This window comes from Zosterops lateralis, assembly GCF_965231275.1.
Source record: "Zosterops lateralis genome assembly, chromosome: 5".
In the NCBI taxonomy this organism is placed as follows: domain Eukaryota; kingdom Metazoa; phylum Chordata; class Aves; order Passeriformes; family Zosteropidae; genus Zosterops; species Zosterops lateralis.
In genome coordinates, this window is record NC_139766.1 from 62,398,333 (window position 1) to 62,419,165 (window position 20,833).

At 49.3% G+C, this 20,833-nt stretch overlaps 1 protein-coding gene across 17 annotated transcripts in view; it reads left to right on the forward strand.

Annotated features, from left to right (window-relative positions):
* Positions 1-20,833, forward strand: part of TMEM150C (transmembrane protein 150C) — a 26,520-nt gene continuing 5,687 nt past the window's right edge. For 4 of the 17 annotated variants that reach the window (XR_014590195.1, XR_014590196.1, XR_014590197.1 and 1 more), the window contains exons 1-9: positions 4,828-4,894; positions 8,610-8,713; positions 9,925-10,057; positions 15,197-15,281; positions 16,281-16,334; positions 16,452-16,484; positions 16,586-16,653; positions 16,801-16,863; positions 20,095-20,222. Coding sequence is in view for 14 of the 17 variants with exons in the window: in XM_083862104.1 (XP_083718230.1) it covers positions 10,051-10,057; positions 15,197-15,281; positions 16,281-16,334; positions 16,452-16,484; positions 16,586-16,653; positions 16,801-16,863; positions 20,095-20,222 (438 nt within the window). In the remaining 3 variants the exon portion in view is untranslated. Of the gene's footprint in view, positions 198-4,827; positions 4,895-8,072; positions 8,193-8,609; positions 8,714-9,924; positions 10,058-15,196; positions 15,282-16,280; positions 16,335-16,451; positions 16,485-16,585; positions 16,654-16,800; positions 16,864-20,094; positions 20,223-20,833 lie in introns of those variants that run through there. The other 13 variants (XM_083862112.1, XM_083862111.1, XM_083862105.1 and 10 more) reach the window with 13 other exon arrangements.

Sequence of the window (20,833 nt, forward strand, 5' to 3'; positions counted from 1 at the left end):
CATACGAACGCAGCAATCAGGGTGTGAGGTGAGACCAAGGCTGTGGTGCTGACTGCAGAGGAACTTCCAGGCTCCATCTGACACCATCCCTGCTGCAGCTAGGCTGGGCTGCACTGGAGTAATCTTTGGTGGAGGAGCAATGAGCAAAACCTGCTGGCACTGAAGTTACGCCTTGAGAAAGACGCTGCAGGGAGACGGTGAGTGCTGGTGCTGAAGAAATGCATTGGGGTTTGCATTCTTGGGGTTCAAGGGGTGGATTTCTGCTCTGCCCACTTCCTCCAGAGGCTCTGCTGCTCCCTGATAAACCCTGAGGATGTCTGCATCCCTCTGCAGCTTGGAAGTGCAAGGCAACTGCTGTCCCCGGCAGGCAGCCAGAACACAGCTTTCTAGAAATAAGCCCAGCAGATGGGAAATGTGGCCTGACTGCAGGTATCACATTCAGCTGCTGGGCTGGGAGGCTCCTAGGGAAAAAAAGATCTTTTAAAAGGTCTCCTGTGGTCATGTGAGCCTGAGAATCCCTGCAAGGCTGGAAGTGTGGTGGCTGACCTAAGGGCTCTGGTTAGACAATGTTTGGGGTATTTGCAGCTGGCAGGCCTCTCAGTTTGGAGGGAGGTTAATGATACATCAGCTCCCAGACAGTGGTCCCAAAGGCATGGCCAGGCTGGACTTGTATTACCTCAATATTTTTGCCCCGAGGCTGTTTTGTAGCTCTACCCTTTAAGTGGAAAGGGTGTTTGTGTACAGGGTGTTCACCATGTTCTGGGTGCATATGGGAATCAAGGTGCAGCTTCCCATAAGATCATAGTTTAAAAGAAGAATGAAAAGCAAAACTGAAAGCAGATGCCAGTGGGAAATGAGGGCATGTACTAATATGCGCCCATGTGCCCCAGCTCCCACAGTGGCTCTGGCACAGTTTTGCCTGGCCTGGGAGCAGAAACCTCTTGCAAAAACCTCTACCCAGCAGCACCAGCCCCACTAAACAAGTGAGAACAGGGGAAAAAAATTAGAACTCCTGGGGTGCCCCTGCATGGGCAAAATTGCCCACTGAATGGTTTAGAGGCTTCTGCTATTTAAATCACCCTTTGTACATGGAATGCAATGCTTTTAGTGAGTCCATCTCTTGCTGCCCCAATCCCCCAAGAGTTAAACCCTGATTTAGGCTTTTTCTGAGAAAATGATGGAAGAATTCCCACCCTGGATTTCAGACAAGGAGCTGTGCCACTCCCTCTCCCCTTCCTGCACCAGCCAAGGCCAAGCTGGGGTTAAAGCCAGCAAGGAGCAAGGAGCAAAGGTGTGGCCCCAGTGCAGGTAAAGGCCCTGCCCCACACAAGTATTTTGAGAGATAAATCTACTGCCCAAGAGAAGCAGATGAGTAGCAAAGCCTGCCTGCAGAACAATAAAAAAATTCCCCTTCTGCGGGACTTGGAAAATGATTGGAGGAAAGGCTCCAATGAGCAGCACAAATAAGAAATGTAGGTGAAATGGTGCTTACCACATCTGCACAGCATGCCTAACCTTTGTATTCACTGTGGCTACTAAATTTTCCTGACATGGTTCCATCAGCATTTATAGCATGATAATAGGAAATAATTATTTTATCCAATCTCATTATCCTTAAAAAAAAATCCTTTTAATTTTTTTTTCCACAGCATTTTCTGTGCTTCATGTAGGACTGTCCTCCTGCCAGGCCAGAATACACTCCCACTGGGGCCAGGGTACACCAGTCTGCAGCTCTCATCTGCACACACTGGCAAGGTTTTTTCCCCAGAGTTCCCACCCTGAGTACAAGTCCTCATTATCCCATGTATTTGTTATCACAGCAGTAATTTTTTTTTAACTTCTCTTTTTATGGAAAAAATATATAATTTTGTGTCCATTTTCTCCGTTTCCTTTCCTAACATTCAAATGGCATCACTGTACTGCAGTTACATGGAATGGTTCTCTTCAATTTGCTGCTCCATTCCCTGATCTAGGTGAACTTTTCTTGGTTGGGATCATGTGGGTGAACTGGGAAGAGCTTCATCTCATAGGGTTGGGATCTGGGGATGTTTCCTGGAGTGACAGAGTGCACCTTGCAGATCACTGCCTCTCCAGCCACCCTGAGCACACGTTGTCAAAGCCAAGGCACAGGTGGGCTTGCTTAGGTGGCATCTGTTTATCAGCAGGGCATTTGGAGATATGAAATCTATCACAATATTTGAAAAGCTCGATAAAGGAACAGATGGCTTTGATAGGAGATGATGAGGCTAATGAAATGAGGGTTAACACTTCAACTGAGAAACAGTTTTAACTGGTTTTCAGCAGTTTTAATTGTATTTAATACATGCCTTGAGGTGTGGAGCAGCTCCAGTGATTGCTGCTGAGTGATCCCTGGGACCATTTTCCCTGCTGCTCCTCTTTCTAGGTGGGCACCCTTTCTTGCCAGGCCTCACTCCACCAGCAGAAAGGAGCAGGACAGGAGAAAAGGGTGGCAAATATAGTTTCAGAAGACATATATCTCCCAGAAATGAAAGCAAACTCAAAAAAATTCCATTTTCCTCATCTTTCTGTACCTTTTCCTCCCTAAAAAAACCAGTCCAGGATAACCACAGCCAGCCTTCAATGGTTATTTCACCCTGGCAAGGACAGCAAGAGGGGCATGAGGTTGCTTTGCTTTGCAGGATGAAGGTTGTGGGAGAGGGGCTGCTCCTCCCATGGTGCTCCATGAAGAAAACATTGTAGAAAATATCTCCAAGGACCCACGTAACATCACCCCATTGATGGCTGATGCCTCCCTGCATCTCTCTTGCTTCCTGCACTGGGTGGGCTCCAACACATGCTTGCTGTCCTCAGGCTGTGCCCTTTTTTTCAAGCTGTGAATTTTTAAATTTGTAATAGGCTTTTGGTGGGCCTGTCAGCATCATGCGTTTTCCAGCACTCAGAGGGACACCATCTGCTCAAAAAGGAGCTGTGAACAAAATGTCTCAGACATTCAGAGTTTACCAAAAATGAAATTGCCTTAAAATCCCATATGGTGCATTGTTTCCCTTCCAGCACTGGCTGACAGCAGAGGTGAAGTGACTAAGGCAGTTTCTGATTAGTTGCTGCATTTTCCTTTCTGGCCAAAATTGCTGGGGCTGAGCACTGTCACTTCTCACCTGTTTGACAGAAGGTTTTCTTCAGCCTCAGCTGCTGAAACTCAGAGGGTATTGGGGTTCAAAGACCTCCCCTCGATTACTTTTAAAGTGAGCCTCCTTGACTCTTGCTGTCACAAGAAGCCTTGCAGGGAGAGATGTGGTTAATGCTGATACCTTAAGCATATATTTTTCCAGGCAGCCAATTTTGGGGCCTCTCTGGATGACATGGAGGCAATAGCAGCTCCTTGCCTGAGGAAAACCATCCCTGGAAGTCACTTGGGGCTCCTAAGTGTGGCAATGCCATGGGGCAGTGTCAGGCATGTGCAGAGGGAAAAAACCTGGCCAAGATCTCTGCATTTTGTGGAGCTGCAAAAAAAAAAGCAAATGCTGCGAGGAAACATTTATTAGTCCAGGGTAACATAAGATTTGAAATACCAAAGCAGGAAAAATGTTATTTCAGCTCTAAAAATAGCCCCCTCAGCCTTTAAAACAGCGAGAAGCACACATAGTAGTACATGCCTTTCTGCGGGAGCATCTGTCCTCTCCCTTGATGATGCAGCCACTTTGCTGAGGGCTCAGGGGACCTGCTGGTGCAGTGCTTGCTCTGAGGATCAGCACTCTGAGGGGCTTTCAGTCCCTGGGGATCAGAAACATGAAATCTCTTCGGAGTGTTCCATGGGGGCCACAGCTGCAGGGTGAAGGAGTGTTGCTTGCTCCAAGGGCAGCCTAGGAAATACTGCTAAACTGCTGATGTATAACTCAGCTCAGTTCTGGGGGCTGACATGGGTTTAGGCATCTGTCTGTTTTGTGTTGGTTCATAAGTGATGGCACCGGGACAAAATTTTGACTAAGTGCTACCTTATTTGGGTTTTAGGAAAACAAACAAGACAGTCGCTAAATAACATCAGTCATCCTGACAGAGAGATGGGAGGGAGAGGAAAAAGAAGTGGTGGCATTCACGTTGAGTGAATCCCATGAAGATCAAACAGCGAAGCGACCCCTCAACCCCACGAAACGCTCCCAAATGGTTACACACCCAGCTGTTTTGCTGGGAATGTTTCTCCTCAAAATTCCAACCACAGAGACCCTTTACAGAGACCACAAAGCCCACCACCCAGGAGGAAAGGGAAAAAGGGGTCAAAGAGGCTGTTCCTGGGGTCTCTTGCTCCTGAGCGGCTGCTTCCCCGAGGCCTCCCAAAACACCCATCCAGGCGGGCAGCCCTGGCCGGGAGGGCGGCAAAGGTGCGGGTTTGTGCGGCCAGCCCTGCCCGGGGGCCGCCTCCGGGGGCTGCGAGCAGAAGATGCACCGCGGGCTGGGCAGCCGCTCCTGGCTCTGGGGAGGGCGGGCAGGGCAGGGCAGGGCAGGGGAGAAGGCAGGGCAGGGCAGGGAAGCAGGCAGGGCAGGGAAGCAGGCAGGGCAGAAGGCAGGGCAGGGAAGCAGGCAGGGCAGGGGAGAAGGCAGGGCAGGGAAGCAGGCAGGGCAGGGGAGAAGGCAGGGCAGAAGGCAGGGCAGGGACCCTTTGCACGCCCGCCCCGTGCGGTGCTGGCGGTGCCCGAGGGATGCCCTGAAGCGCGGGGGGGGCTATAGTCGCATCCCAGCATCCCAACCCCGGCGGCCAGAGCGACACACGGCTCCCGTTCCCGCGGTGCTCGGGGCCCCCGGTGGCCGCGGCGGCTGCGGACCCGCCCGTCCGGGGCGGGGCTCGGCGGGGCGGGGGCTCGGACCAGCCCGGCCGCCGGAGCCGGAGCCGGAGCCGGAGCCGTCCGCAGGTGCGCAGGTAGGAGCCGCTCCGGACACCCCGTCCCGCCCGCCGAGCCCCGCCCTGTCCCCGCCGAGCCCCGGCCGTGTCCCGGGTGTGCCCGAGCTGTGGCGGGGCAGGGCTGGGGTGCGAGGGCCGCGGGGGCTGCGGCAGCACCGGGAGCCTGCACCGCCCGCCCCGGGGTCACGGCGGGGGAACACGGGCTGGGGGAGGGCGCCAGAGCCGCTCACCCGGGCCTGGAGGGGGTTGTGTGTGGAAGAGCTCTCCCAGGTGGTGGTTTCGGCGTCCCTCCGGGGACTCCATCCCTTCGGCGCGGAGCGGTGCGGGGTGACAGACCTCGGCAGGGTCCTCGGCCGGGTCGCTGCAGTGGGGGCTGTGAAAAAGCTCCTCTGGGCCGAGGCTGTGGGGTGGGACAGATCCTGCCTTCCCCAGATGTCCTGTCAGGACGTGCAGGCTGTGTCCGGTTAAATTCCCTGGGGGGGATTTCAGGTGTCAGAAAGGCCGTTCAGCTGTGCTGGGGCGCCTCGGGGAAGGAAGGGCGAGATCCTCTCTCTGGGCGATAGAAAGATGCTGGGTGCTGATGTCCCAGGGTCGCTGGGATCTCAGTCTTAGCTCTTAGTTAGAGCATCAAGCTTGTGCCAGACCTTTGGTTCAGAGCCCTTAGCTATAAAGGTTGCAGAAATCATGAGTTAACCTTTTTTTTTTTTTTTTTTTTTTTTCCTTTTCATGCAATGCTACTTGTGAAAGTGACCCTAAGGGTTGTCTGATCAACATTCACACAGTCCTCATGCCAGGGCAATGTACACATGTGTGGTTAATTAGGAATAGCAATTCAGTATGGAAGGGGCAGTGTGTGAAAGGTGTATCCTGACACTGCCTGTTGTGTCTTGCTCAAACAGATGACAGTGCCTAAAAGAAGGGGGCTTGATTCTTGCCTACTTTTTGCCTTTGGGTAATGGGATGAAGACAGGGGACTCCCATTTGCTTGACAACTGTCTGGCTCCTGATTTCACTGCTGAACTATTAAAAGCCAAATTGTTTTCTGGTTATCCGTGCCCAGATGTCAGCATTTTCTGAACCTGGGTGCTAAAAGTGCAGTTGTTTCATTTCCCCTTTTAAGATTCTTTGTGCTGCAGTGTTTGCTTTCCAGATGCAGAGCAGGGATGTGTGCTTGTAAGAACACCAGTGCTTTCAATTTTTATTTTTTTTTTCTTGGAAGACGTGTCATGTCCATGGTTTTGTCTCTTCCCCCAGCCATTTCCAGGAAGCCTGAGATTGCAAAATTGTGGTTTGGCCCAACAGAGAGACTTTAAGGTCCCATTCTTGCAGTCCAGGCTGAAGCAATGAACTGTGATTGCAGGATAAGTGGGAGCCAAGCAGCAAAGAAAGGTCTGTGAGAAAAGTGAAAGATGATCCTAGTCCATATATTGGGAAGGATACACTGGGATAGGGGATGGTGGTAGGTGAGGAGGCTGCTGCTGCAGTAGAAGGCTTGGACCAGGACTCTGTGAGTGCACACTCCTCTGTCTCACTGATTTCCAGTGTGACATCTCAGTGAGCAAATCACTGGCCTTGTTGTCTAAAATGGGAATAATTGTGGGGTTTTGTTGTCTCAAGGAGTCTTGCAAAAGTCTCTCCTTGTCTTAGGTTGTGGAAGAGGTCACTTGAGGTTCAGGGATGAGGGCAGGATGAGGGTGAAAAAGAAGAAAAAGTCATTGGGAGCAGGTGGAGAGAGAAGGGCAGAGTGAATGGGAGAAGAGGAAAAGACTGATGAAGCTTCAAAGAACCATGAAAGGAACTGTTAAAATGGCTACAGGTTACCTCACATGGGGTTTATTGCACATTTTTATGCTGAGGTTGCTGTTGGAATGTCCTGCCTGCTGAGGAGAGTTCTGGGCTGCCTCTCCCAAGTGTAGCAAAGGGAAGGGAGCACAAGCCTGGAGGATGTGGGCTGATCTGCTGCAATGGTGGGGAGAGTGTCCAGCATCCTCCCTGCAATTTCCTGAGCTGGTACAGGTCCAGGTACTTAGGGAGAGAACTTCTGCTCTTGCTGTATTATTTCCTGCTTCCTGTGAAGAACCACTGGTATTAATAGTGGTAACTGCCTAAACCAGAAGAGCCAGTGGCCCTTCAGTTTTGGCACCACAGGACCACAAAAGTGGGTTTTGCCTGGCCAAGACACTGAGGATGGCCACAGCTTTGTCAGAGAGAGCCTCCCAGTGTGGTCTTGAATGCTCTTAGAGGTGCTTTAATGTGATCTCCTGCAGGAAAGTCTGTTTCTGAAAATACTTCAATAGACTTAAAAACTAACAATCTCTCTGGATGCAATGTAGAGGCTGCTCACACAGGCTTGGCCCCTGTTTAACAGCTGGAAGCTGTTCCCTGCTCCCCTCTGTCCACTGTGTTTGCTTGAAGGGAAACGCTGTATGGCACCTTCCTACTGTAGCTCACCCAAACACCCTCAAACAGCAGTTTATGGTTGTAGCAGCTTGAGACACTGGTAAACAAAGGAAATTAATTTAAGGAATTGTAAGGAATGTTGGCAGTGAAGTGGTGAACACCACAGGTATTCCTGTTTGTGATTGCTTACCTCCCACTTTGCCTCTCAGGGCAAATGATTTCCACGGGTCTCAACAGAGTCAAAAGACAATCCTTGTGCCAGAGAGGGACACTTGAGTGGAATGACAAAAGCCAAGTCGTGGGCACTGCACATCTATTCCTTGTAGCTCACCCTCTGGCCCATCACCTCATTGCTGCTCCTCTGGGGCTTTGGTGGTTAATACATCTTTCTGTGCAGGAGAAGTAAGTCCTCAGGCTGAAGAGGTTGGTGAGGGAAATCTGTCCTGAGAAACAGTGTGCTCTGCCACAGTCCCTAACAGCTCACAGGCCTGGGGTGTTTTCCTTTTGATGAGTTGCATTTACCAAAGGAAATGCTGCTCTGGGGAGGGTGTACATCTCTCCGAAAGTGTAAAGCTGCAAAGTGCAGTGAAGAAAGGAGCTTATGCTTCCAAAAGGTGAACAGAAGAGGGGTGAAAGGGGTAAGAGAGATGAAAGACAGGGTAAACAGGTGGGAGAAGCCCTGCTTACACCCCATGAGAAGCTCTGTAGCTTGAGTGTGTGTTTTCTGTTTGGTGGGGAAAAAACAGTTGGCAGAATAGAAAAGGCAGGGGTACCTGGATTTTTTCTGTCCTTGCAGGGCGTGTACTCTCTCATCCATAAACTCTCCAGGAGAAGGAGACCATATGATCAGGAATAAGGTTCTGCCAAGTCTGTTCCCCTGGGCTTAGTCTGCTTTTCCTTACTTTCGAAGCTATTTGTAAGTCAACACTTGAAGTTTCACCTCCCTGTTAAGTGTTCTTTGCCACTCCCTACACTTACATTGTTTTCCTGATAATGGGACAAACCTTTTGGGCAGACTTCCTTTCCCCTTCAGTTGTAATGTGTGTCTTGGCTTTGCTTGGTCCTGCACGCGTGAAACGATTGAAGACATTGGTGATTTTTGGAACTGGGGAGCAAATAAAACACCTCCATCAGTTTATTAATACCCTGTCAGGACCTCCATACATTATGGGAGGAGAAACACTCAATCTGCTTGTTGCTGCTTTGTTAGATTGTGGTCATTAGGTCGGGGTGGTTGATGTGGAGGACAGTCACTGGACAGCCTGTCTGCACAGTGCCTCTGACTTGCTGGGCTTTGCCATAACATCAGCCTGCATTTCTGTATTGCTTGCAGAGCAAGGAGATGGTTTCAGAGACTCTTTCCTGTTTTTGAGGCGACAGATAGCCCTCCTCATTTTCCAGCAACTCTTTACTTTGGGGGTTGGCTGGGACTTTGAGGTAAGTGCCCTTCTCACAAGCATCCCAAACCACAGGATTCTCAAGGAGAAGATATGCCCATGTGGTTGTGTTGGTGGTGTCAGACTGTGGGTTTGGTCTGTGTTGAGCCTGCTAGAGATTTCCCTTGTGTCTCAGAAGTCTGGTGTAAGTGGTCCCAGTCTTGAGCCAACTCTGTGTTAAGGAAACTTCCCTGTCTGACCACCCAGAAGCCACTCTGTCGATCACACTCCCACCACCCTGGGCTGTCACTGCTGGGACCGAAGCCCTTTCACAGTGGGTGGTTCCATTAAGCTGGTGTGTGCCTTGCTTGGCTCCCCACACCCCCCACATTTACACAGTCAGACAGGTTTTCCTCATTGGCTGGACCCCAGGATTCCCATAGCAGAGTCCCATAAACCTGGACCCTTTAAGTAATTTAATCATGATGCAGTAACACCATAACATAATTGATGCCTTCAGGGGGACTCCCTGCACTGAAGAGTCCCTGGCCTTCTATACCCCTGCAGTCTGTGTGCCCATTCCAATTGTGATATTCAATCTGAGGCCTTCTCCCTGTTTATTTGGGTTCTACAGAGTCTCTGGGTGAGCAGCCACCCTTGGCTGGGGCCACAAGTCTCCATGCCCCTTGCTAGGCACGGGGTAGATGCCAGGTCACAGCCTGTGGCTCCAGCCACCACCACCACCTGCAGCTCCCACTGCAGCTGCTCACCAAGATACTGCTTGTATTCCTCAACATCTGCACTTGGAGAGAGCAAGGCATCTGCCCTGGGAGGTGGCAGTCCAGCACACACTGGGAGGGCTCACTGAGAGCTGGTTGCCACCTGGCTTGTGCAGCCCCTGATGCTGGGAGCAGCTGGGATGGATGTACCTTGCAGTGAGTGCTCCCTAGCACAATGGGATTCCTGGGGCAAAGAAACACACAGCACCTGCAAAATGCATTTCTCAGCTCACCCTGGCTGCTCCTGCCTGGCTTCACTGCCTGCTGCCCCAGCTCCTGTCTGAACTGGATGTTACCTTCTGCCTTATCCAGCTCCTCTCTCTGCCTCCTTTGCCTGTTTGCAGGCTGAGGGCCGCGGCTGCCCAAGCCCTGCTCATGATATGAGTGGGACCTCATGGAAGTCAGCCTACCCCGCCATAGGCCCGTGGCTCAAAGCCTGCAGAGCACCCCTTTAGTGCTGTGGTGGCAGATGATACTGATTTTTCTTTCCTAGCACCCAGGAGGCTGCTGTGGAAGTGGAGCCTGGTCCGTGCAGCACCAAATGTGAGATAGGCAGACAGCCCACAGGAGCTGAACCTCGGCGTCTCTGGCTGTAACAGCACCTCAGCACTGGTTCTAAATGGCCTGTAAGTACTGACACCATGTGTGGCTGAGGGTGAAGGCTGTGGGGCAGCAAGAAGCACTTTTAGAACTACAGTGGGGTGTACTGGCCTCAGGACCCAGCGGTGCTGCAGGAATATCTCTGGGTCAGACACTGTGGATATCAATAGGTCCTTTTCTGCCCCTCTTTTTTGGTCATTAGAGGGTTTGTTTCCTTTGTTGCACTTGGCCCGTCTCTAAAAGGTTTATGTTGGCCAGAGCATTTCATTAGCACACTGAATGCAGTCACAGTGTGTGAAATGAGACAAGGAACTTGTACTGATGTTGCCGTGGGTGAAAACATTGCCTCTCAACATTGTTGCAGGATTACTGAAGCATCTCTCCTGCTTCCCCCATGCACAGCCCAGAGATGTCTTTACCTTTTCCCATTCCTCTTGTATAAATGAAATGAAAATGGCATTTCTGCACATCTGTGAGATGGTAGGTGGGTACCTGGAGCAAGCAGAACATCCTACCCTGCTGACAGAGGGGATCACTTCTTTTCTTGGTACCCCACCATTTTGTTACGTATTTACAAGCCTCTGTCACATCTTATCTCTCTCATTGTGTACTCACACTGGAAACCTTGAGATAAACCTGAAAACGCCCTGTTTTGTTATGTTGGCATTTGTGACTTGTGGGTGGCAGGTTATATAATGTGCTGGTTTGTATCCACTCAGTTACACTGATTAGCTATCGAGTGACTGTGGTTATTTTTGCTTTTAAAAGCAACAGAGAACTATAGTGGGCTCCCCCAAAATACAGAATGTGTTTGTTCCCCTTTGATTGTTGCTGACTGGCAGTAATTCTTTATGACTTGCTCTATGTTTTGAACAGTGTCCTCCTTCTCTCAGTGCTCCTGGCTTTGTACCTATTCTCTGAAATAACCCAATGGCCTAGTGCTGTGAAATGCAGGAGTGTTGCTCTGGCTTATTATGCATTTCAAGTGCATCTCCATGCTTTCGTCTTAAAAAAGATGCATGACTCTGTTAATGTGGTAATTTTGTCCTACCTTACTTTCGTGTTCTCTTGTGAAAGCAACTTCAGGAGGAGCCTGTAACTTTGCTTGGCAGATGAAGTTAAGGTGTCCATATTAAATGAACCTCGAGCAAGCAGCAGGATATGTTTGGTGAGCTGCCTGCTGTAATTGGAGTGTGTACATTAGAGGAGCGGAAGCTTAATTGGTTGAGGGTGTATAGCAGGGCAATGGTAAAAAAAGCAGAGCAAGCAGCTGACAGTCTAAGCAGATTTAGGCATAAAAATGGAACGGGAGATGAGTAAGCTTGCTTGAGAGGAATTCTCAAGACACACACTGGGGCAGTGCTAATGTGAAACTCTTTTCAGTTCTGCACCCTGACTCATATTAGCTGGCAGCAGAAGCACACCTCAACAGGGGTTTCTCAGTGCTGGTGTGTGTCAAGAGGGACTGGGAAACCACATGTGAGCTTTTGAGAAGGTGGGCTGGGTCAGCTGTGGTACTGAAGATGCTTTTGTTGGTTTGTGAATCCATTGCACCATGAGGGCTTTCTGTCGCCAGAGGCCTCCCTGTGCAAGCCTTAGTGATGGAAGACAAATGGGTATGGGGAATTACCAACTGCCTCTTGGATGGAGCGTGCTTATTTGGAAGAACATGGGCTGACAGAGGTTGCTGTTGTTGCCAGCTGGAGTTGACAGCTCAGATTTGGCATCACTGGACATGGCAGCAATGCAGAACAGAGCTGTGGAGAGGAAGTCTGGCTTTATGTCATCTCTGTGGAGCAATTAACTGTCAAAGAATTTGTCTCTACATTTCCCATAAAGAATTTTGGTAATTTTTACTATCACTCTTGGCATTTTACTTTGGCTAAACTGGTGTGGTGCTGCAGGAGAGGCTGATGTTTGGGTTCCTTGTTCTCTTGTTCCTGTCTGCTTTTAGAGGTGCAGGGAGGTCTCCCAGCTTGAAGATACAGACACTGGGGACATCCCTGAAGAGGACAAGGCTAACACAAAAGCAGCTGCTGAGAATGATGTTTGCTGAACACTAGTGCAAAGCTAGGAAGGTTTGGCACATGTTCAAGGTTTCTCCTTTGGAAGAAGTTTGGATTACGTGTAATTTTGTTCCTGGCACCAGGGAATAAATGAGAGATGCACAGGAGCTGAGCTGTGTTTTTAAACCATCCTCTGCCCACGTGGGGATGCTGAAACATATCCAAGCATGTGGGCTGTGCCAATGGCCAGTATTAAAAGGTGTTGCTGTTTGGGGCCATGGGGGAAAGGGACCCTTCTTTCCTGCATTTGGTATTTCATCTGTCAGACACAGGTGGCTTCCTTCTTTTTAACTGGCTGAAATTAGGATCTCTGAACCATGGAGCTGGCTTCCCAACAGGACACTGTGCTCTGCACTGATCACTCATTTAATATGCAGTGATTTCAGATGTCATTTTCTGTCAGTGGCTCATGGAAGGGGACTCCACGTGGCACAGTGAATATTAAACAGAGGGCTGTTTTCCAAGGAGGTGAGTCTGTAGCTGTGTTGCTCTGACTCTGGGGAGGTTGGGCACTAGTCTTGGCCTTGGTCCATTTTAGAGCTCAGCACAAAACAGTGGTTATCTAGACAGAATTTTCACATTTCCCCACTTCATTCTGGTGTGGAGTCCACGTCCCTGTGTGCTGCCAAGCTGCTCTGCCTGGGGGAAAAGCCCTTGCCACCACCTTCTCTCTCAATACAGTGCACGACAGGCAGTGCTGAAATAGCTTGTGAAGGCTGCTTTTTCCATGCTGGGAGGTGGAGGAGCTGCACCAACCCGTTAATGAGGACAGGTGTTATGGCTACTGTTTGCCTTTATTGTGTAAATGAAAGCGGTGTACCTTTCCAAAGGCGAAGGGTAAATAATATGTGCTTTCCCCTGACATGAAAGAATTGTTACCTTGGCTCGGTCCAGCCACCACCAGAGACAAGAGGAGAGTCAAGCTCAGCAGTAATGACCTTGCAGAGCAGACAAGGGCTGGAACAGGAGGTGATGTTACCTGCCTGCTCCCTTCAGCCAAGGCAGGAGAGGGGAATTTGGCCACAATTATGTATCCCTTGTGCAGGACACTGGCACTTGGGCACTGTGCTGCCAGAGGCTGTCAGGGACACGGTCCTGTGGCAGGTGGGGCAGCTGCCACCTGGCAGTGGTCCTTGGGATTGCTGTCACAGCCCTCCCAGTACCACAGCACCATCCAACACCAGCTGAGGAATGCTGCTGCAGTGCTGCTGAGCAGCAGGAGGAAAAGGCAAGGGCAGCACTTCATGGAATAGCTGCAAGCACAACAGTGGGAGCTCTGCGGGTTACAGAGATGTGACATGCTGTGTCTCCTGTGCTGGAGGAGAGGAGTAGAAGTGAGATGGGAAATCTAGCCCCCCTCTTGCTGATAATTTCTTCTGATCTGTTCACTGTGCTGAAGATCTGTATGCACACTGGAGCTGCCTGCCTTTTAAATCAGCATACTTAATACTTGCATCATTTCATGCTCCTTGTCTGCAGTTCTCTCTGCTCCCAGGTCAGAGAAGAGACCTTATCTGACTGCTTTTCTGTCTTTTAAGGTTTGGAATTCAGCCTTACTCCAGGCTGTCTGTACAAACCAGCACCAAATCATGGCCTCATGGCTTTGTGCATGTGTGATGTGACTCTGGGCACTGACAGAGTGATGTTTTGTACCCCTGCTAGGCCATTTGCAGGGAAAACAAGAGAGCTGACCTGTAGAGGTGAGAGTGAGAGTGCCGTGCCTTCTACAGGGTGTGGGGAGCCTCACTCAAGCTCTTCAGCCCCTGTCCCAGTGAGGCAGAGCAAGAATTTGTGTCTGGGGTCCCAGGCAGTCCAGCCAGTGTGGAGAGCAGTGAGCTGGGGGTTGCTGTGACATGGTGAGGGTGCTGACTCTCTTCTGGACCTTCCCAGCAGGGAGCAGGCCATGGCTCTGTGCTGTAGATGCAGGAAGGCCAGGGGAGCTGAGAGGAGCAGGATGACAATATGGGTACTTTCTTCTCTAGGGCAAAGGGAAGGGTCGTGGCTTTAAGGACCTGGATGAGGTAATTGAGCTGCAAATGCTGCAAATGCAAGCAGGCTGGAGTGAGAGGCTGTCATCTCTAAGCTGTCCTGGCACCCCAGGGTGCTTTACTGTGCTATGTGGGTGCTGGTGGCCCCAGGGAATGCCTGCCCTGCAGCAGGGAGAGGGGCAGAGCACAGGGCACAGGTGCTGCTGCCCTGGTGAAGGTAAAGCAGGTGCTGGAGCTGTGAGCCTGGTGTTGTTCCCCTCTCTTTGTGTCTCTGGCTCTGCTGGTGCCTGGAGGAACATTTATGGAGGAGGACAGAGCACGAGAAAACACTTGATCCATTATCAAAGGGCTCACATGGAGGCGCAGGACTCTCTGTGTCCGCGGCACAGCAGCGTTCCTGAATTGCACACATGACAGGAGCAGCCCCGGTATTCCAGATGCTCATCCAGCATGATCTTGCCTGGAGTACAGACGCTTCCTGGGGAGGCGGCATCCTTACGCCACACGCAGGATTTCACGGTGCCTGCATGCCAAGAGCTCATCCTGTTTGCAGCGCCCCATCCCGGCTCCTGACCGCGCTGGGAGCCGGCACTGGAGCTCGGCTCCACTCTCTAGGTGTGGCCAGACGCTATTTTTAGCTGTTCACTGTGGCCAGGATGGGAGCCGGCCGTGTGCTTTGTGGGGATGATGGCAGCACGGGCATCCCTCTCTCTCTCCCCGTGCTGCAGGCTGTGCCGAGGCAGCGTGTGTGGAATCCCTAATGATCCCGGGAAGGAGGCTGCTGTAGGGAATCAGAGCTGCGGGTCTTGTGCAGGTCACCTTGCACAAAATCCTTGAGAGGAGTGCTTTGAAAACCACTCAAATTGTGTAGGTGTGGTTGAAAAAGTCTCCTGCTGCAGGGCTCCAGTGCCTTGGTTGTTACAAGCTGTGGAGGATGCTGCCTGTGTGCAGCAGCTTAACCCCTTGTGCCACTGCTGACAGCAGGAAAGGTTTGCTGTGGCCATGAGGAGCTTGGACCTTGGCACCTGCCCTGGGGATGCCCTTCTTGGTCTCAAAAGAGGGGACTCAGGAGGGTGGGTGCCTCTGTTTTCACTTTGTTCTTTGTTTCTAGCAGGTATGGATGGGAAGAAATGCAGCGTGTGGATGTTTTTACCTCTTGTCTTTACCCTGTTTACATCAGCTGGATTATGGATAGTGTAAGTTATCTCCTGCTGGTTATTTGGGAGGCTGCTCCTCATTAAGGAGAGTCTTTTGGGGCTGTTCTGCCCTTGAGCTACTGTGGGGCTGGGAAGGCACATAGGGGCAGGGGCCGGTCAGTGGCAGTTCAGGTTTGAAGTACCACATTTAATCCCTGAGTTTCTGTGCTCCCCAGCCCAAGTTGCTGACCTTGTTTTCTTTCTGGTATGTGTTACTAGGAGCTGCCTGAGAAGAGGCAGCCAAAAATGTAAAAATTTCCTTTAATCACATTTTCTTTGAATGACTCAGCAGAGCTCTTGGAGAAACACTTAGACCCTACTTTGGGGTAGAAATTCAAAATCTGCAGCATCCAGCACGGCACTGAAAACCTGCCAGCAGCTTAATGCTGACACCTCACTTTCTCCCTAATGCTTCTTCCCAAAATGCACACAAGACATGCACTTCCCTGAGATGGGCTCTCTCCAAGCATGCAGGAAGATGACTGCAGCATGAATTTGGGAATGACAAATGTGTGATCAGCAGCTATGCTCAGGCTGAGAAGCAGTTATGTTGTGGGATGTGGCCTATGGATGCTGTTTTTCAGCAGCAAGGGGCAGCTTAAGCCTTTTGTCTGACCTCTATTGCTTGTTGTTTTTCTTGTCCCATCCCCTCTCAGCTTTTAAAACAGCTTTTGTGGATGGAGTACCATACTAAACCTAATGAATCAAAATGACTCAAACTAAAAATGAAAACATTCCCCTTCTAGTTAATTTTAAGGCAGCTCAGTTCAGTGACCCTGTTTGTCTACTCGACCGTGTAAACCAGATGCAACACAAAGGAAGGCACATGGACTGAGAAATCAGCAAAACTGCCTGCTTGAGCAGAGAGAAACACAGGCTCCTCCAACAGATCCTGCCAGTGGGCTTTGAAACATTTAATGTGTTGTTTGAATGATATTTAGAATGGAAGCTAGGATGAGGCTTTACATTATTTCATTTTTTTTTCCTTTTTCTTGACAGATACTTTATAGCAGTGGAAGATAACAAAATTCTCCCACTAAGTGTACCAGATAGGTAAGAGCTGTTTGTGGGCTTTCTATTCAGTCACTTGTTTCTTTGAAATAATGAAACAATTACAGCAAGATGGGAAAGAACACCTTGAATCTTTATTCCTTTGCCTGTGTCTTTTAGGAAACCTGGTCCCAAAAGACCGCCTTATATAAGGTAAATGAATTATTTTCTTCCAAGTACTGCTCTGGTTAATGGTTGCTATTTATGTGTCTTTGCCATCCTAGAGTTACAATGATATACTTTATATTTTCAAGTATTGCAGGTGATGCACCTCCTGCAAGCTGTGTGTTTAGTCAAGTCATGAACATGGCAGCATTTCTAGGTAGGAACCACAACTGGAGTTTCTTTCTTTCTGTTTGTTTTAAGAGTCACTGAAACATAAGTAATATCCTGTACATATTCTTCTTGGATGTGATGATGTGAAACCTTTTGAACTGTACATTTCATTGCTGCTTCTTCCCATTGCAAGGAAGGAAATGTAACAGGGGAAATACAGCCTCCAGACTGCAAATGTGTCGTGGGAGGTGTGATGGTAGGTGACTGTCTTGGCCTTGGTGATCATGAAATGGTTGAGTTTAGAACCTTTGCTGTAATGAGAAAAAAGGAATTTAGGGAATCAAAGCAGAATTGATTCCCTGAATTTCAAGAAAGCAAACTTTAGGCTCTTCAGGGAGGTGCTTAGCAGAATACCTCAGGAATTTGCTTTTGAGGGCTTAGGTGTCCATGAGTGCTGGTGAGTCTTCAAGAACCACCTTTAAGAAGCACAGGAGCATACAATCCAATTATGCTCAAAGAGTGGGGCAGAAGAGCAGCTTGGCTTAAGAGGAAAAAGCCATTATATGGTCTCTGGAAGAGAGTTTAGGCTTTGGAGGGAGATTGCAGACCTGTGGTTTGTATATGCAGGGAGAAGACAGGAAAGGCCAAAGCTCAATTTGATTTAAAACTGGCCAGACTTGTTTCAGACAACAAGAAGAGTGTTTTTAAGTATGTCAATGGCAAAAGGAGGCCTAAAGAAAGTGTTGGACTGATACTTATTAAAGGCTGTAACCTGCCTAATAGGGATGAAGAAGAGGTGGAGGCATTCAATGCTCTTTCTGCCTCAGTCTTTAATAAAATGCTGATGGACCTTGGGCTGCCCAGTCCTCTGAGTTGAAGGACTACAATTGTAGGAGCAGTAACTGTCCATTTGTGAGCACTGGAATTGCCAGAGACCAGATGTATCAGCTGAATGCTCACAAGTCCCTTGGTCCTGGATGGGATTCATCCCCCAATACTAAGGGAGGGGGTGGATGTTAGGGCAGGGCCCCTCTGTTACCTACCAAATGTCTTGGGATTCTTGGGAGGGCCCTGCTGACTGGAAGCCAGCCAGTGTTATTCCAGTCTACAAGCAGGGCATGAAGAAACGCCCAGAGACCTACAGACCTGTTGGTCTAACCTCAGTTCCTGGAGAAATTATGGACAAGGTGATATAGACACATTTAAAGAATAATGCAATCACCAGACACAGTCAGCACAGGCTCATGAAGGGAAAGTCCTGTTTAACAAATTCAGTATCCTTCCATGATAAAGCCACACACCTGGTGGATGAAGGGAGGGTGTTGGATGTAGCTTTTGCAGATTTTAATAAGACTTTAGACACTGTCCCTCACAGCAGCCTTCTGGAGAAGTTGTCCATTTGTGAGATCAGCAGTTTCACAATGCACTGGGTGAAGAGCTGGCTGAAGGGCAGGGCTCACAGGGCAGCAGAGAAGGTACATCTGGTTGCCATCCAGCCACCAGCGGTGTCCCTCAGGGCTCAGTTCTAGGGCCAGTTCTGTTCAATATTTCTATCAATAATCTGAATGAATGATGTGAAGGCACCATTAGCAGGTTTGCTGGTGATCCCAAACTGAGAGGTGCTGTTGATTCTCCTGAGAAACCAGGTGCCTTCCAGAGGGATCTAGATAGCTGGAACATTGGGCAGTGATCAATAGGATGAAATTAAACAAGTCTAAATGCTGTATCCTGTACCTGGGATGGAGTAACACTGGACCCAAGTATAAATGGGAAGAGGATGTGGAAAGGGAGGTGTGGATCTCTTCCTCCTCAGATCTAGTGACAGGACATGTGGGAATGATCCAAAGCTGTTCCAGGAGAAGTTTAGACTGAACATTAGGAAGCATTTCTTTACTGCAAGAGTGGTCAAACACTGGGGTAGGATTCCTAGTGAGGTGGTTGATGCCATAAGCCTGTCACTATTTAAGAAGCATCTGGACAATGCCCTTAATAACATGCTTTAACTTTTGGTCAGCTCTGAATTGGTCAGGCAGATGAATTTGATAATTGTTGTAGACCCCATTCAACAGAAATAGTCTGTTCTGTTCTAATCTCTGCTTTGTGGATAAAGTCAAACTTTCCTCTGCTGTATTGGTGTGCTTCTGAGAGCTGCTTTTAGCTTGTATCTCTGACCACCTTAGTTAGGTCAAAGCTAAAGAAGAGGAAAGCTACAGAAACATGCTAGAAATGTGGGAATTACTGAAATTGAAAATACCATGGTTTTGCCGGGAATGCTTTTAATCCCCTTTGTCATTCCCATGAGGTTTTAGAAAAAGATCACATAATTTCAGGAGTCTGTATTGTAGAAATAGAAATTTAAAAGTTCCTGTATGTGAGCTTGAGTAGTCACAGGTGGCTGTCCCAGACAATTGCCTGGGGGTGGAAAATAGAAATCCTCTTTTTGGGTGGGAACAATGTTCTCATTTCTAGGAGTTTGGAATGGATTGATTCACTAGAGCAATTGTGAGAGAGTAAATTCAAATATCTTTTGCAGTTTGGCTGAAAGTGGGTATTTTTCACTTACAGTGCCCCTATTTTCCTAAACCATTTCTTCGATATTATACCAGGGATTTTGCGGAAAATGCAGATCTAATTTGCCAAGGCAAACTATTTACAACAGTAAGAGCTGCATGCTATCAATTTGAGCATGAGCATAAGAAGGCATTTGACAGCAAGCAAATTTCCCTGCTCAACTAAATTGATTTTTAGTGGTCTGCCTTGAATTGCATTCTGAAGGCCAACTGATCGCCTGGCTTTCTGTGTTGTTCCATGCACCATTCACTAGGGAGGGCAAGAATACACAATTTGAGTATCTTCTGTGATTATGCCATATCATATGATGTATGATATATCATATCTATCATGTTTCATACACCACAGTGCTTGGGGGAATTGTTAGCTTGGAAGGAATGTTATTCCATTCTTTATGGAAAATTAGTGTGACATTTTTGCTTATGTTTGTGGTGACAGAACTTGTTCCAGAGGAGGTGAAGAGGCAGTGGGCATTATGGCAGACCCTGCAGAGATATATATGTGCCATTCATATGCTTTTTAATATGAGGGGGGTTTGACATACCTTCTCCAGGAGAGCTCAGGAATCATGAGTGAGTGGAGTGAAGCAATGCAAGCCCAGTCGCCACTAAGTGAATGGTGTGCATGTGATAGGAGCTTCACAGGTGAGCAGGAAGGTGTTCTTTCCCCCAGAAAATTTGCAGACAAAGCATAATGAGAAAAGGAAGCCTGGAGATTGCTGTAGCTGCATTCCAAGAGAAATGCTTCCAGTGCTTAGCCTTGTCCCTGATTAAGTGGGTGAGGGCTGTGCAGAAGCACAAAGCTTGCTAACCTGCAGGTATGAAGAGGAGGAGGAGGGGGCTGTGAGCCCCCAGGCAGGTGTTTGCTGCAGCAGGTTCTACCTACTGACACCCCTTGCCTTGTGTTTCCTTCCCAGCGCTTGTGGTGGCTGTCCTGCGCTTCATCCAGCTGAAGCCAAAGGTGCTCACCCCCTGGCTGAACATCAGCGGCCTGGTGGCACTGTGCCTGGCCTCTTTTGGGATGACCCTGCTCGGGAACTTCCAGGTACTGCTCTGCAGGCTGTGATATGAGCTCCCCACTTTCCTAGCAGATCTGCTTGGGTCTTTAAATGACCTGGGAAAAGCATGTGCCCCAGCCCTCCCTTGACCTGCTCTGCCACCTCTGTCTGCCACTTGTGTGCCGAGGTGAAGGGCCACAATCACTTCTCACGTGTCTCCAGCAGGATTTGCACCTGCATGCTTAGACCTGAGCTGCTGGGAGCCACGGCAGGAGCCTCCTGAATCTCTTGAGCCCTGGGAGCTGGCACAGATGGCCCTGGGTGAAAGGGTTGAGCGGGAAGTTTGCAGACACATCTGTGCAAACAAATGCACAAATGCCCATGCAAATTTAGCAGACAGCTCAGTGTCCTTCTTTTAAAACATATGTTGCTTTAAATCCCACCTCCTGCTGATCCTCAGACCTGCCAAGAGAGGGACACAGCAGAGGAGTGCCAGGACTTCTCTGGATGTGATGGGTGTGTGGATGAGGGCCCTCCCATTCTCCCTCAGTCCTGCAACATTATAGGAACAAACATCTGCCACATCTGTAGGGATGGGTGTTGCCTGTGATCACAATTGTGTCTGTCAGGGCTGCAGTGAAAATCAGGGTATTAGAGT